The sequence below is a fragment of the Mustela nigripes genome, chromosome 1 (genome assembly GCF_022355385.1).
Source record: "Mustela nigripes isolate SB6536 chromosome 1, MUSNIG.SB6536, whole genome shotgun sequence".
Lineage (NCBI taxonomy): Eukaryota > Metazoa > Chordata > Mammalia > Carnivora > Mustelidae > Mustela > Mustela nigripes.
Window position 1 is genome coordinate 263465903 of NC_081557.1, and position 14137 is coordinate 263480039.

A 14137-nucleotide genomic window follows, 5' to 3' on the forward strand; every position below is an offset into this window, starting at 1 on the left:
TTTCTTTCTTTCTTTCTTTCTTTCTTTCTTTCTTTCTTTCTTTCTTTCTTTCTTCCTTTCTTTCTTCCTTTCTTTCTTTCTTAGTGAGGGAAGCAGGATGGTGCCCGGGAAGTCAGACAGACCTGGGATTGGGTCCCAGTTCTACATTCTAGCAGCTCGGTGAGCAGCGTCCTTGTAGGTATAATGGTGCTGATAAGACCATCCTTGTGAGGTAGGTATTTTGAGGATAAATTGAGGCAATATATGTAAGTCACTTAACACAAAACCTGACATACAGAAGCTCAACAAGTAGTTCCCTTTTCTCATCCATCTTCTTTTCTGGGTTCTCCATACTTGCTGCCGATGCAAAGTTCCCCATAGGGAGCTTCATGGCCCACAGTATGGCGGCACGCAGCCTCTTCCCACCATTACCTCACGGCTCCGTTGTTCCTTGGCCAAGTCCTTCAGCCAGGACTTGTACTCCAGCATGGAGTCCGTGGAGCTGCTCACCAGCTGTGGCCTCAGCATCCGCCATGGCAGTCCCAGCCGCAGCACTGACTCCACGGCTTCTGCCCAGTCACTCAGGGAGATGAAACCTACAGCAACAAGACCATGAGCTGACTTGTCACTTACAAGTCCAGTGTCCTGCCCCACAGTGCAGACCTTTTTATCCTGACATACCCCCTGCTGTCTGCAGGGAACAGAATTAATGGGCACTGTCACTCTTTTTGTGGGTTAGGTAGAGTTTCCTGGAAATGGGTTGCACGAGTATGCCCAATTAAATAAGCATTTATGGTCCAGATAGTGCATGGGACATAATTATATTTTAGAATTATTTGTGGTCTATCTATAATTCAAATTTAATTAGGCATCCTGTTTTTGTTTGCTAAATCTGGCACACTACTGAAAAGTCACACAACACTCCTGTAAATAATATCCTAAAACTATATACATATATATATGTGCATATACAGCATTAGTTGTTGGTACATATACGAGCAGATATTGCCGTGAATTTATGATTGTTACCATTATTTTATAATGGGGATATATATATATATATGTGGTCAATGTATATTAGACAAATATTCTATTTAGTTGAGCAAAGACAAAAATCCTAGCTTTGATAATAGAACACAGAACATATATGTATACACTAAGCAAGAATAAGAAGCCAAATCATTGGTTTTTTTTTGCTAATTTTTGGATATATTCTTGTAACTTCCTGCACCCATTGGTTTTTGCTTAGTTCTGGCCTTGTTACCCTCCCCTTGTCTCCATCTCTTTGTAACATCCCCTCTATAGTTTGCTAAACTCACATTCTGTTAAAAGTTTGGAATTTTAGGGCGCCTGGGTGGCTCAGTGGGTTAAGCCGCTGCCTTCGGCTCAGGTCATGATCTCAGGTTGCTGGGATCGAGTCCCACATCGGGCACTCTGTTCAGCAGGGAGCCTGCTTCTCTCTCTCTCTCTGCCTCTCCATCTACTTGTGATCTCTCTGTCAAATAAATAAATAATAATTTAAAAAATCTTAAAAAAAAAAAGTTTGGAATTTTAGGGACACTTGGGTGGCTCAGTTAGTTAAGCATCTGCCTTTGGCTCAGGTCAGGATCCCTGAGTCCCAGGATCGAGTCCTGCATCAGACTCCTTGCTCAGCGGGGAGTCTGCTTCTTCCTTCACCCTGATTGCGCTCTCTCTCACTCTCTCGCTCTCTCATTTTATTTAAAAAAAATAAATAAAAGCTTGGCATTTTAAACTTTAGAAAAGATAACAAGAACATTAAGTTGAATAAAATGAAAAAAAGGAGTCAAAGATGTCCTTTGGTCCTGAGTTCAACAAATAATGATGTGATAACTTCTGCTGCAAAGATTTTTTTTTTTGCCTGTTTCCTTTTAGGAATATTTTACTTGTCTGGTCTTACCAGTTTTATCTGTGTCATGCTTCTTAAATTCACCAAGAAGATCTGAGGAATGAGCAAATAACTTTTCCCGCAGAGATCTCAGCGCAGACTCCTCTACTCTGCTAATCCTGGGACAGGGGATGAAAACAAACATTTTAAAAAGTTCACATCAAGGAAACAGTCACACGTTTGTTTTTCTTACCACACTTCTCTCTCTCTCTCTTAACACCTCAACCTTCTGAAGGAAGAGCTCCAGCTCTGATTTCTCCCCATTATTTCTCCCTGCTGGGCTCAAGCAGGACCTGCCACCGTCCTACCCAGTGCAGGACGGTAGTTACGGCAAAAGTTCTGGAAAAAGACCACCTTTGTGGTAATGTTATCCTACTGTACCGCACCTCAATTTCCCCATCTTCAAAACAAGAAGGAAGGAAGGAAGGAAATTTGTACCTGCCTCTTAGGATTGTGAAGATTAGAAAAGTCAGTTCATACAAAGCACTTAGAAGAAAGCCCAGCACATTCAAAGTGCTTAGTCAATGGTACCTGTTATCATGCTAATATGCTTTCCTTATAATTTGTTATTATGTTATATAGACACAAGGCAAGATTTATGAATAATGAAATGACATTAATTAAGTTTTCTCATTCTTACTGGATCAAAAGAGTAATCCTGAGCAAAACACTAGGCCCAAAGTAAGTATTCAATAAATACGTGTAGTTGAATGAATAAAAAGATAAGAAGAGATAAAGGGAAAGAAAAAAAGAGAAAAAGGTAAATATATACTTTGTCCTGCCTCATTGAGGAACCAGCCATTCTATAAATGATGACCAGATAACCTATCTTTTGGGGGCAGTGACAGACACACATGTGCACATACACACACACACAGTTTCAATCATGTTTGATGAAAATCGTCCTCGTAGTTTAAGGTGTTTAGCAGAATAATCCTTACGGGGGTGCCGGAGACCCCTAGAAGAGTGTGAACTTCCTAAAACTCATCCCTAAATGTATAGGTATGTGAGTGTATTTGCTTTTTCTGGAGGGAGTTCATTGTTTCATCAAAGGGTCAAAGAAGTATTGGACTCCCTCGGGTACCTGGGTGGCTCAGTTGCTTAAGCATCTGACCCTTGGTTTCTGCTCAGGCCATGATCTCAGGCTCGTGAGACTGAGTCCCACATGGGGCTCCACACTCTGTGGGGAGTCTGCTAGAGATTCTCTTCCTCTTCCTCTGCCCCTCCCCTGTTTGTGCGCACTCTCTCTCCAATTTAAAAAAAAAAGAACTATGGGACTCCTTCTCCTCCCAAAAGTTTTAAATAACTGGTTTGACAAAGCATTCAAACCATCTCCTGTTACATTATCATCATCCAGCGTGAGCACACAGGGACGTAGTGTAGTGATGTTCTCAGGCCGCATCTAGATGGACGAGGCTCTCTGTTTCTACATCAGGCAGCCAACAGGGGCCGCAACTAAATGCAGAGCTCTGCGTGGATTACCTCAGTCCTCCAACACCCACTGAGGAAGGTCCTATTATTACGCCCCTTACAAAGTAACTAATGCACAGTCATGTAGCTAAAAGGGGTGGGACCAGCAACCAATCTTGACAGGTGAACTCTAGGCAGGTCAGACTCTTATTGTGAGATGTGGATGTGAAGCCAGAGGAAACCGATGCCGAATGAGTCCTCTTCTAAGAAAAACACGCGGTCCCGAGTATACGGATCCCGAGCCATCAACTCCGGGTGGTCAGAGACATTTCCCCCTCACTCCCGCTCCAGGGAGTTGACGTTGTTGGACAAGTGATCACTGGGTAAATTAGCTGATGTTTACCTCCTTTCATAAAGCCAATGAATATTTCCAAGAGCTCTTTAATCATGTTATTAAAACATACCTATAGGCTTCCCTACAGTGATTTCTTTTGTAGCGACGACACCTAAAACTCGTGGAATTGGGCATTGCAGTTGTGCGGGGCCCACGCCTAGAGATCCTGTTTGGTGGGGCTGTGGGGTGTCCAGGTGCCTGAGTTTTGGTAAAGCTCCCCTTTGGTGATGGAGGCCTCCGCACAGTGGGTCTGACTATCAATTAATGAGTTTAAATTCTCATATAAAACATCTTCTTGAGTGATGTGGCCTTGATTTTCTAACAACTTGAGTGTTTCATAACTCCGGATATTTAGTAACTCAAGAGTGGTTTAAAATAAGGCTCTTTATAGCACTCACACCAACAGATGTTAAATATTAATGTGGTCTCTTTCCACTGGATTTATGTTAACTTTGGTTTGATTTCTAATTAGTTCATCTGATAATTAAAGAAGCTTGTTCCGTGGCACTAAAACTGCATCTGTTAGTCGCTTTTGTACACTGGGACCCTCTTCTTGGTGAGAGGCAGTACCACATGTCCATTACGTGTCTGATTTCTGAACTAAGATGGCCTGGGCCAGGCTTGCCTTCCCTGTATATTAGCTGTGGGACCATGGACTGGCGGATTTAACCTGTGTTCCTTAATGATCTCCTCCATAAAACTGAAATTCATCTGTATTTCCTAAGTTCATTGTGAGACAATACGTATAAATTCTTTACAATAGCACTTCATGGATGGGAAGCTCTCATCGAAGGTGAGAACTCAGAATCATCTCAACAGAAGCCATGCAAGTCATATTATACACGTCCGTCCCCAGGAAGAAAAAGGCACTGTCAACAAATGTGTGGACTGAATCCCATCTGTCAAATCCCTAGAAACCAAAGAACCTTTGGCTGCGGCTTATGGGGTAAAACAAACCCTTTATGGATGAGAGAAAACATAAGAGTGATCCTGGAAAGACTCAGTGGCCTGGCATATGGTTACCCAAGATGCCCCCATTGAGAATAACTTCTGCAGGAAGCAAATCTGTTGCTTCCATTAATGATGGGTACGTGCAGATCTTAAAGTGTATGAAGAAGAAGAAAGAGGCCATTGCCATGTCTGTTGTAGACCTCACTGCTGACATCGCTGGACTTCGTTGTTTTGTTGTTGTTCTAAGTAGGCTCCATGCCCAGCGTAGAGCCCCATGTGGGGCTTGAACCCACAAACCTGAGACGGACACCTGAGCTGAGCCCACTGAGCCACCCAGGTGCTCTGTAAATTCTGAACAGTCACTTAGAATTTGGATGAATGTAAGAACGCTTGACATTTCAAAGTTTCTACAAACACCGTAATTCTGTTTTTCTGTAAATCGTTCATTAAAGATTCTTACCTCTGCCTCATAGTCAGCATGTGGGTTGTCTTGTTCGCTTGATACTGCACGATGTGCGGGCTCAGGGCCGGCCCCAGCTTGACATAGGCCCCCCTGTTGCTGCCAACTTCATAGTAGTTGGAGGCAGAAAAGATGGTCAAGACCTGGACCAAAACAGAAGGCCTTCGGATTCACTGACGAACGCTTCACCTCCGATCTGATAGGGCCCAGCCCAGTCTCAGGGGCTGCCCCTCCGCCTTGACCTCACCTATGGATATTTTTACTTCTTTAAAGTCATCAATGCTAGTGAGGCAGGAGGTGTGATTCAAGCAATAATTTGAATTCTGATAGGACACCCACAACATGGTATCTTTTTTAAAAGTTTTATTTATTTAGAGAGAGAGTGAGCACGAGAGGGGGAGCACCAGCTGCGGGAAAGGCAGAGGCAGACGGAGAAGCAGACTCCCTGCTGAGCAGGGAGCCCGCCCCATGAGCCCCCAACTCCAGGATCATGACCTGAGCCGAAGGCGACACTCAACCAACTGAGCCACCCAGATGCCCCAAATAATGGGATTTCTTCCCTTTTAGTCTCAAGTACAGCAGCCAGGGTCAGACATAACACTCCATTTAGGTCAACCAGAGGCGAGCTGGATCTTACAGTCGGCACCCCAGTCGTGAAAGCTGGTGTGAGGCCTTGTCGCAGAGCTTCCCACCGAGTCCTGTGTCCCCTAAGATGACCTGTGAGAAAAGCTTCCACACTGTCGGGACATCAGGAAACGGTAGATACTGCGTCTCTTCTCCGAGAGTTACAAGAAATAGAGGAAACTGAAGGTTCTCGAAGTCCTGCAGGAGACAAACTTGGACTAACCAGACGTTTCTGAGATTAGTTGATCTCCCTCTTTACGCCCCGCACGGAAGCCTGTTCTTCTGCAGACTTAGCTCTCTGGGCCATGCTCTCATCCCAGCGGCACCGGCCTGGGCAGACGCTGGAGGACGAAGGTGCGAGAAGGCGAGGCAGGACACGGAACGCGCTCCGGAGAAGACAAGCCACGCGGCATCCCCACCGGGCCGCGGTGCAGAAACCCCGTCACCTTGTCGTCTTGTTGGAAATGCATGTCAGTGAGCGATGTGACTTCAGAAACAGAGACGCGGCTGGGAAAACCCCATTTCTGTCCCAGAGATGGGGTCGTCTCTGCCCTCTGTTCTCTCAAGGGACGACTGAGTGGCAGCAGCGACCGGACTCTGAGGTTCGAAGAGGCTGCGAGGGGCGCCTGGGTGGCTCTGTCGTTGCTCGTCTGCCTTCCGCTGGGTCATGATCCCAGGGTCCTGGGATCCAGCCCAGCCTTGGGGGTGGGGCGGGGGGCTGCTCAGCAGGGAGCTGGTTCTCCCTCTCCCCTTCCCCCATCCCCGCTCGCTCTCTCTCTCTCTCTCTCTCAAATAAATAAAAACAAAATATTTAAAAATAAAACAACATACTTTGAAAGCATTTGCCATTTAAAAAAAATTAGATAAAGTAGATAAATAAATAAAGGGACTGTGAAAGTCAAGGGTAAGTGACTGTAAAGGACCTGGTTGCCCTGAGCAGGGGGGCGGGGCTGACTGTGCTCGCCCAGGCCGGGAGGACCAGGAGGGAGCACTCCCGCGCCACGGCCGACCCGGCGCCTACCTTGCGGCTGTGGCAGAACTCGTAGCCCTCTGGTTTGCATTCGTGCGAGCGGATCAGGAACTGCAGGTTGTATTTCTGCAGCAACTGTTCTGTCACATTAGGGCCAAAATAACAGCCTCCTCCTCGCACGGTGTTGGCCTTGCAGCCATCCTGGGCCATGGGATCGCTCCACAGGATATCGACCACCTGCAGAGACCAAGAGATGTTGCTTCCCTAAAATCTAGGCAGAGATTCAGAGTCACTCCATGAAGACGGGAGGAGGAGGAGGAGGAGGAGGAGGAGGAGTGAAAGGCGGATGAGGAGAGGAAGAAGAAGATACAAATGTTTGCATAAATGTGAGTGATTGTCTATGGGATCAATATTTGATATGTGCTTATATACATATATATATATATACACATTTTTAAAAGATTTCATTTATTTATTTGACAGAGATCACAACAAGTAGGCAGGTGGTGGGGAAAGGGGAGGGGGAAGCAGGCTCCCCGCTGAACAGAGAGCCCGATGCGGGGCTCGATCCCAGGACCCTGAGATCATGACCTGAGCTGAAGGCAGAGGCTTAACCCATGGAGGCACCCCGAAGCCCCTAAAAGATTTTATTTATTTATTTGTCAGAGAAAGAGAGCGAGCCCAGGCTGGGGGAGAGGCAGAGGGAGAGGGAGAAGTAGGCTCCCCACTGGGCAGAGAGCCCAACTCAGGACTTGATCCCAGGACCCTGAGATCATGACCTGAGCTGAAGATATTTAACTGACTGAACTACCCAGGTGCCCTGACGTATGCTTATATTTTGAACCCCTGAGGTTCCAGAATTTTTTATTACTCAGAGGAGGGTGTATATGTGCATACTGTTTGACAAGCATGTTACCCACTTTCTTGGAGATAAATCTTAAATGAAAGCTTGGCATGTAAACCACCTAACAAGCGAGTGGCTCTGGGAGAAATCTTCAGTTAGCTGAAGAGTGTCTGGTCTCCTGGACGGTTGTCCTAAAGAGAAGGCAGAAGTTGTGGGCCTGGCAACATGATCTCTCATGCAGCCATCAAAAGGCCCCAGCTGTGGTCCTGGGAAAGTACGATCAAATGCTTCAGTTATTCAAGTCATTACAGAAGAGAATTCTCTCAAAAGAATTTGCAGAAGAGCTGAACAACTGTCTAGCAATTCAGGTTCTGTCCTTTTGTTACTATTCAGGAAAACACTGATGGCCAATCTTCTATAATTTACATTAAATAATGGGTGTATTTTGGTTGTTGACACCCAATACTTTCTAAATGTACTTCTGAGGGAAAAATGCATTTGATTCGTAAATATGGGAACATTATTACTGAGTCACATTTTGCAAAAGGAGAGATTTGCATTTACTTTATAAGTTTGTTCTCCGTTGGTGTTGAAACCCATCAACATCATGGATGGATAGCTCAGGGAGCGCGCCATCTTTCTCCCGGAGGTTTCCCGCCTCGGAGTCCGCTGCAACTCCTTTTTCTCAACACCAACCATCTAATCAATCTATAATCTGCTAATTTTAGCTCTTACCTAATTCTGAATTCTCTCCTTTTCTTTATTGGATGAACCGTTAAAAAAATTAAAAAACCACAGCCAAGATTATAGGTCAGAAATGGCTGAACACTAGCAAGTTCCCATAGTGCTACAAACACAAGCTTACCACGTGATCTCCCACGTGGATTATAAGCCCCCCACCCCCAGCCTTGCCCCCGCCGAAACGTGCCCTCCATGCAGCTGCCGGGGTCCTGGTTGGGCGAACACTGGGAGTGCCTACTCTGTGTTCCTCTCCCTCTCCCTTCCAGCGAACAGAACTCCGATGATGGGCCTCACTGAACCCTTGCTTTCCCGGTCTCCCTGCAGGGGGCCGGCTCTGTGACACACGTCTGGAGATTCTGGAAAAGCCTTTCATTGCCTGGTAAAAGAGGTCCACAGGAGCTGCTCACCTAACCGGTCTGGCCTGGAGCTACAGTAGCCATCTTTCGGACACATTAAAAACAAAACAAAGCAGCAGTGTCCACAATGACAGCCGAGATGCCCTTGAACGGACGGATGGATAAGGCAGATGTGGTCCGTATGCACTATGGAGTATGATGCCTCCATCAGAAAGGACGAATACCCAACTTTTGTAGCAACATGGACGGGACTGGAGGAGATGATGCTGAGTGAAATCAGTCAAGCAGAGAGAGTCAGTTATCCTATGGTTTCACTGATTTGTGACTCATAAGGAGTAGCATGGAGGACATTAGGAGAAGGAAGGGGGAAATGGAGGGGGGAAATCGGAGGGGGAGACGAACCGTGAGAGACCGTGGACTCCGGGAAACAAACTGAGGGTTTCAGAGGGGAGGGGGAGGGGATGGGTGAGCCTGGTGATGGGTATTAGGAGGGCACAGAGCGCAGGGAGCACTCGCAGTGAGAGGCAAACAATGAATCGTGGGACACTGCATCAAATACTAATGCTGTACTGTACGGTGGCGAACATAACACAATCCACAAAACAAAAACAGAATCAGGGGCGCCTGGGGGGCTCAGGGGGTTAAGCCTCTGCCTTCGGCTCAGGTCATGATCCCAGGGTCCTGGGATGGAGCCCCGCATCGGGCTCTCTGCTCCGCGGGGAGCCTGCTCCCCCACCCCCGCCTGCCTCTCTGCAGACTTGTGATCTCTGTCTGTCAAATTAAAAACAAAACAAAACCTCACAGCGGCCTCCAGTCAGGTCCCGGTTACCCCCCGCCCGCCCCGAGGAGGCGGGTCACTCAACCGGGTTTCCTCGGGCCGCAGAGCCCACCGCGCAGCGCCCCCTCCTCTGTGAGGCGCACCGGGGGGCGGTGAGGCGAACACGGACACCCTCCGGGGGTCCCCGCCCCGGGGGAGGCAGGAGGTGGGGAAATGCCCTCATTTACTGGAGGGAACAGACCCGCTCGGGTTCCGGACAGCCCCGCCCGCCGCCCCCCTGCCCGGAGCGGCCCCGCCCCCACCCACCTGCTTCCACTCCTCCCGGGTGGGCTCGGGCGGCTCGCGGGCTTCCGGGTCGGCCTCGGGCGCGGCTCGCTCCGGCTCCCCCTGCGCCCGGCTCGGCGCGCTGCCCCCCTGCTGCGGGCACCCGGGCAGCGCCAGGTCCACGGAGCGCCGCGCCCGCCGGGCCGGGTCCGGAGCCGCGGGGCCGCCGCAGGGGAGGCTGGAGGAGCGGCCGGCTCGGGGCGCCCCGCCGGAGCCCGCGCGCAGGGGCAGGAACCACGGGGTGGGCCGCGCCGCGCCCGCCTTCTTCGGCGCCGGTTTCCCCTTCTCCTTCCTCGTTTTGCGCCTCAGGGTGGAGACGATCTGAAAACGTCCAGAGAAGATGCAGACGCTGCGACGACCCCGGAGGAGGCTGCTTGGGTGCCCCGCGCCCCCGGCCCGGCCTCCCAGGTCAGCGCCCCGCGCGGGGGCCACACTCCGGCGCCGGTCCGGGCCCAGCCGCGGGCGCTCAGGGCTCGGGGAAGCCTCCGGTGAGGCCGGGCCGCCGGGCACCGCGGCGGTGGACCGGCGCCGTCCGCGGGCCTGCATTTCCGCATGTCTGTGTTTCCTCTTTCTAGCATTTCATATAGACGGAATCTTACAAAAGTTCTGATCTGTGACCAACTGGCCATGGGTAGAACCTGGTCTCCCACCGCAGGGAAGTCGAGAAAACCCACGCGCGGCCCGGGTTTCCTGGAGGAGCCGCGAGAGTTTCGTCCGCGCAGGTGCGCCTGCGCCGTCTCCCGGTTGGACCAGAGGAGACTTGCAGCCCGTGAGAAACGCGGGAACAGGAAACGCTCGGTGCGCTGCCGGGGGAGACGCAGCGCTTCTGGGCCTCTCACAGGAATGCTCTTCCCTGTTGAGGAAGGAGGTGGGCGGGCGCACCCCTTTCCAGCCTGGACCTAACTGGAGAGATTCTTTTGGCCAGAGAGAGTGTGGTCCCTGTCCCTGACTCAGAGGCATCACGGTACTGGGACCAGGTTGACTATGGAATCACGAGCTGAAAGAATTCTGATCCCGGGCAACAGAGGGGTCAGGCCAGGGAGCAGAGCTGTGGCATCTGGCAACCATTCCTGGCCTGCCCGAGTGCCACAGTGGAAACCAGGGACACAACATTGCAAGGATAACAACGACAGAGGTCTGGGCCACAACGGGAGCTCTCGGCACGTGCATGACCAAAGAATGAGAACTTTCTGTACATCGATGTAAGGACTGTGATCCAAGGAAGCCATGTCTTGGTGTGGACTGGCCTAGGGCAAGGACAAAGGACACTCAGAGAAGGTCAGCCGAACCTGCATGATGTTTCAAGAGGAATCCAGATGAAAGAGAACAGAACAGAGGTGTTCTCTAACTCTGGACAAGTTCTAATGACTTCCTAGGCACCTGAGCCCCAGCATGGAGAGTGAAAGGCCACCAAGTGTGAATGGACTAGTAACCCCCTCCTCCTCTCCTTGTTGCAACTCTGATGGAGGGCCAGACAAGTCGTCCCACCCCTGTCCACCCATGGGTGACTTTATTTTAAGGATGTTATTATCTGCCATCAAGAGGCATCGATAAATGATATTTAAGGAGAATAACAGCATTTATATGTATTGAGCCCTTTTTAATTAGGCGCTATGCTGGGCACTTACCGTGAATTCACTGGTTCATGCCACTGCTATGAGACTGCATCTTCATTCATGGTTTTACAGGAATTCATTGATTAGCGCCCCCCTCCACCCCCCACCCCCATGAGATCCTCATTTATAGTCCAGATGAGAAACAGGAGGCACAGGGTCACTGAAACATTATCAGGACTGAATCCAGATAGCTGACTCTGGGGCTCCTACTTTTGTGCTTGTCCCTGCACTTGGTACAGATGGAGACACCCCCCTTCCCCAGAGCTTTGCAAACCAACTATTAGGAAGGTAGCTTTTTGCTTAGCTACAGAAAAGAAACCATTCTTCAGCAAAACTTGCCAAAGTCCCTACTTCTCCTGTATGCATTAAATGTGAATCTTCCCATGAGATCATCTGCTTTTATGTGACTTGCTGTCTCTCCCTCTGACATAGATACAGAACAGAATGTTTGAATTTTAAAAAAGTGAGGTACAAGACATCATGCAGAATTGACAAAGGAAGTACAAAGAGCTAGTTTTAGGTCTCTTGGGCCCCTCTCCTCCATGAAGAACATGAAACAGTTGAGATGATGGAGAAGCAGAGACGGGATTTATAATGAGGATTTTTGGAGGAAACTGTTGAAATGCTGCAGGCACCCCTTCTTCCACCTCTGCCAAGGAGTTATCCTTTCCCCTTCCAATACTGAGTCTGTGGGTGCAGGAACACGCATCTCATCTTACAGTAACCAGACCACAAGGAGCCATAGCCAGACAGATAGGACTCGAATCCAGAAACCCTGGACTGAACGCAATTATTGCATGAGACTAATGGAGTGTGGACTCCACGGGGGAGGAGATGAACATGGCTCTACGTGTGGAAAGCAGGGTGTGCATGGAAATTTGGGGAGCAACAGGGACAGACCAAGGCAGAGTATGGCTACCTAACACCTGTCCACTCTTCTGCCTTAGAAATAGAAACCCAGATTCTTACAGATGCTACCTAGAATGAAAAATACACCTTCCAACCTGCCTTTCAGCTAAATGTTAACATATGACAAAATTCTGAGCAGAAATAGGAACAAAAATTTTGTGTACATCTGAATGTCCCTTAAAGGGAAGAAACGTGCCTTTCTTCTACTCTCTAATTTATGCTGCTGGAACATGGTCACAATGGCTGGAGCTCATGTAGCCATAGTGGGTGGGTCATGATGCCACATGGGGGAGCCACAAGAAGGCAGGAAACAGGGCTAGTGACTTTGTGGTGTTACTCTACCAGCCCTGGACTGCTTGCTTCCAGTGTTTATTTACAGAAGGAAGAGATAATCATTAAGCCATTGTCATTTGAAGTTTTCTGTCACTTCAGCCAAAGGCAGTTAATACTATTTCCACTTAAGTTCAAATTTTGTAAAGCACACACACACATATGTTCATTTAATCCTCCAAACATCTAAGATATAGTCATTCATATTCCTATAGGATACATTCAGAAACTGAAGTTATAATAAATAACTTTTTTCAAGGTAATATTCTATAAGTAAGAGAAAGAGAATTTTTTTCCATATCTGTCCAACTGCATGGGCCATGGTGTAACCACTTGCCATGCCTACTCAAGGAAAAAAGAACATATTTCCCTGCTTCAGTATCTGTGTGGCAGACTACCACTCTCCCAGATCTATTTTCCCCTTCGTTGCCATAGGAATGGAAACCCCAACTTTTGTGCTAGGCATGTGGCCAACCAGAAAGAAGATTGTATTTCCAGCCTCCCTTCCGACAAGGTGTAGTCATGGAACTATTTTCTCAATAATGGCACGAGAGCAGAAGAGATGTCTGCAACTTCTTCCCTGGGTCTTTAAAGGGCAGGAATATTCTTCCCCCCTTCCTTCCCCTACCCAATTGCTTGGAACACAGATGTGGTGGCAGACCACCTTGGCCTGCAAAGATGAGGCATGGGAAAAGACACCCTAAGGAGAGCAGAGTAACAAGACATAAGAAGGCTTGGTTCTTGGATAATCTAGTAAAATGAAGCTGCCTTACCAGCTGCGGTGACGTGCATGCTCCAAGGTTCAAACCCAGGTTTGTCTGACTCCAAAGCCATGCTCTTTCATTTATGTCTCATATAATACAGACTTAGATTAATTAGCCCAAAACACACTGGCTTCGTGGTAAACAGTTCTCTTTGGAACTGCTTGGATGAATGTTGTCAGGGATATTGCAATAGGGACTCCTGCGTGTGGGAACGGGCAGTCGGAGGACAGAAACCGTAAGACACCATTCGAGTACAAGAGCCTGTGATTAAAAGAAAATGAAATCTTTGCTTTCTAAATTTTCACTTCCAAAGTGCAGCAGAAAATAGAGACGTGCATATTGGAGGTCAGTGGATTTCGTCTCTCATTCCCTCCTCCTGCTGGTGCTTGTGAACTCCCTTGGGAGGCAGCATCTCTGGTCATCTCTGCATCTCCCCGACCACTTTCCCTGCACAAAGTAAGCACTTTAAACACAGCTGTTGGGGTGCCTGGCTGGCTCAGTGGGTTAAGCCTCTGCCTTAGGCTCAGGTCATGATCTCAGGGTGCTGGGATCGAGCCCCACATTGAGTCCCCCATCGGGCTCTCTGCTCAGCAAGGAGCCTGCTTCCCCCTCTCTCTCTGCCTGCCTCTCTGCCTGCTTGTGATCTCTCTCTCTCTCTTAAATAAATAAATTCTTAAAAAAAAAAACATAGCTGTTGAGTTTAATTTAGAATTGATCTCCATCTATCTGCCATAGTACCCTCCCTGCATGAAGTAGGCACTCACACACATTGGTTGAGTTT

At 48.6% G+C, this 14137-nt stretch overlaps 1 protein-coding gene across 1 annotated transcript in view; it reads right to left on the minus strand.

The window, feature by feature from the left end:
* The window catches only part of PPEF2 (protein phosphatase with EF-hand domain 2), a 32402-nt gene that overhangs the window by 3691 nt on the left and 14574 nt on the right, over positions 1-14137 (minus strand). The window contains exons 11-15 of the mRNA XM_059385311.1: positions 9720-10058; positions 6746-6931; positions 5101-5243; positions 1898-2004; positions 412-575 (exon numbers count right to left, since the gene is read on the minus strand). Coding sequence (XP_059241294.1) covers positions 412-575; positions 1898-2004; positions 5101-5243; positions 6746-6931; positions 9720-10058 — 939 coding nt within the window. The remainder of the gene's footprint in view (positions 1-411; positions 576-1897; positions 2005-5100; positions 5244-6745; positions 6932-9719; positions 10059-14137) is intronic.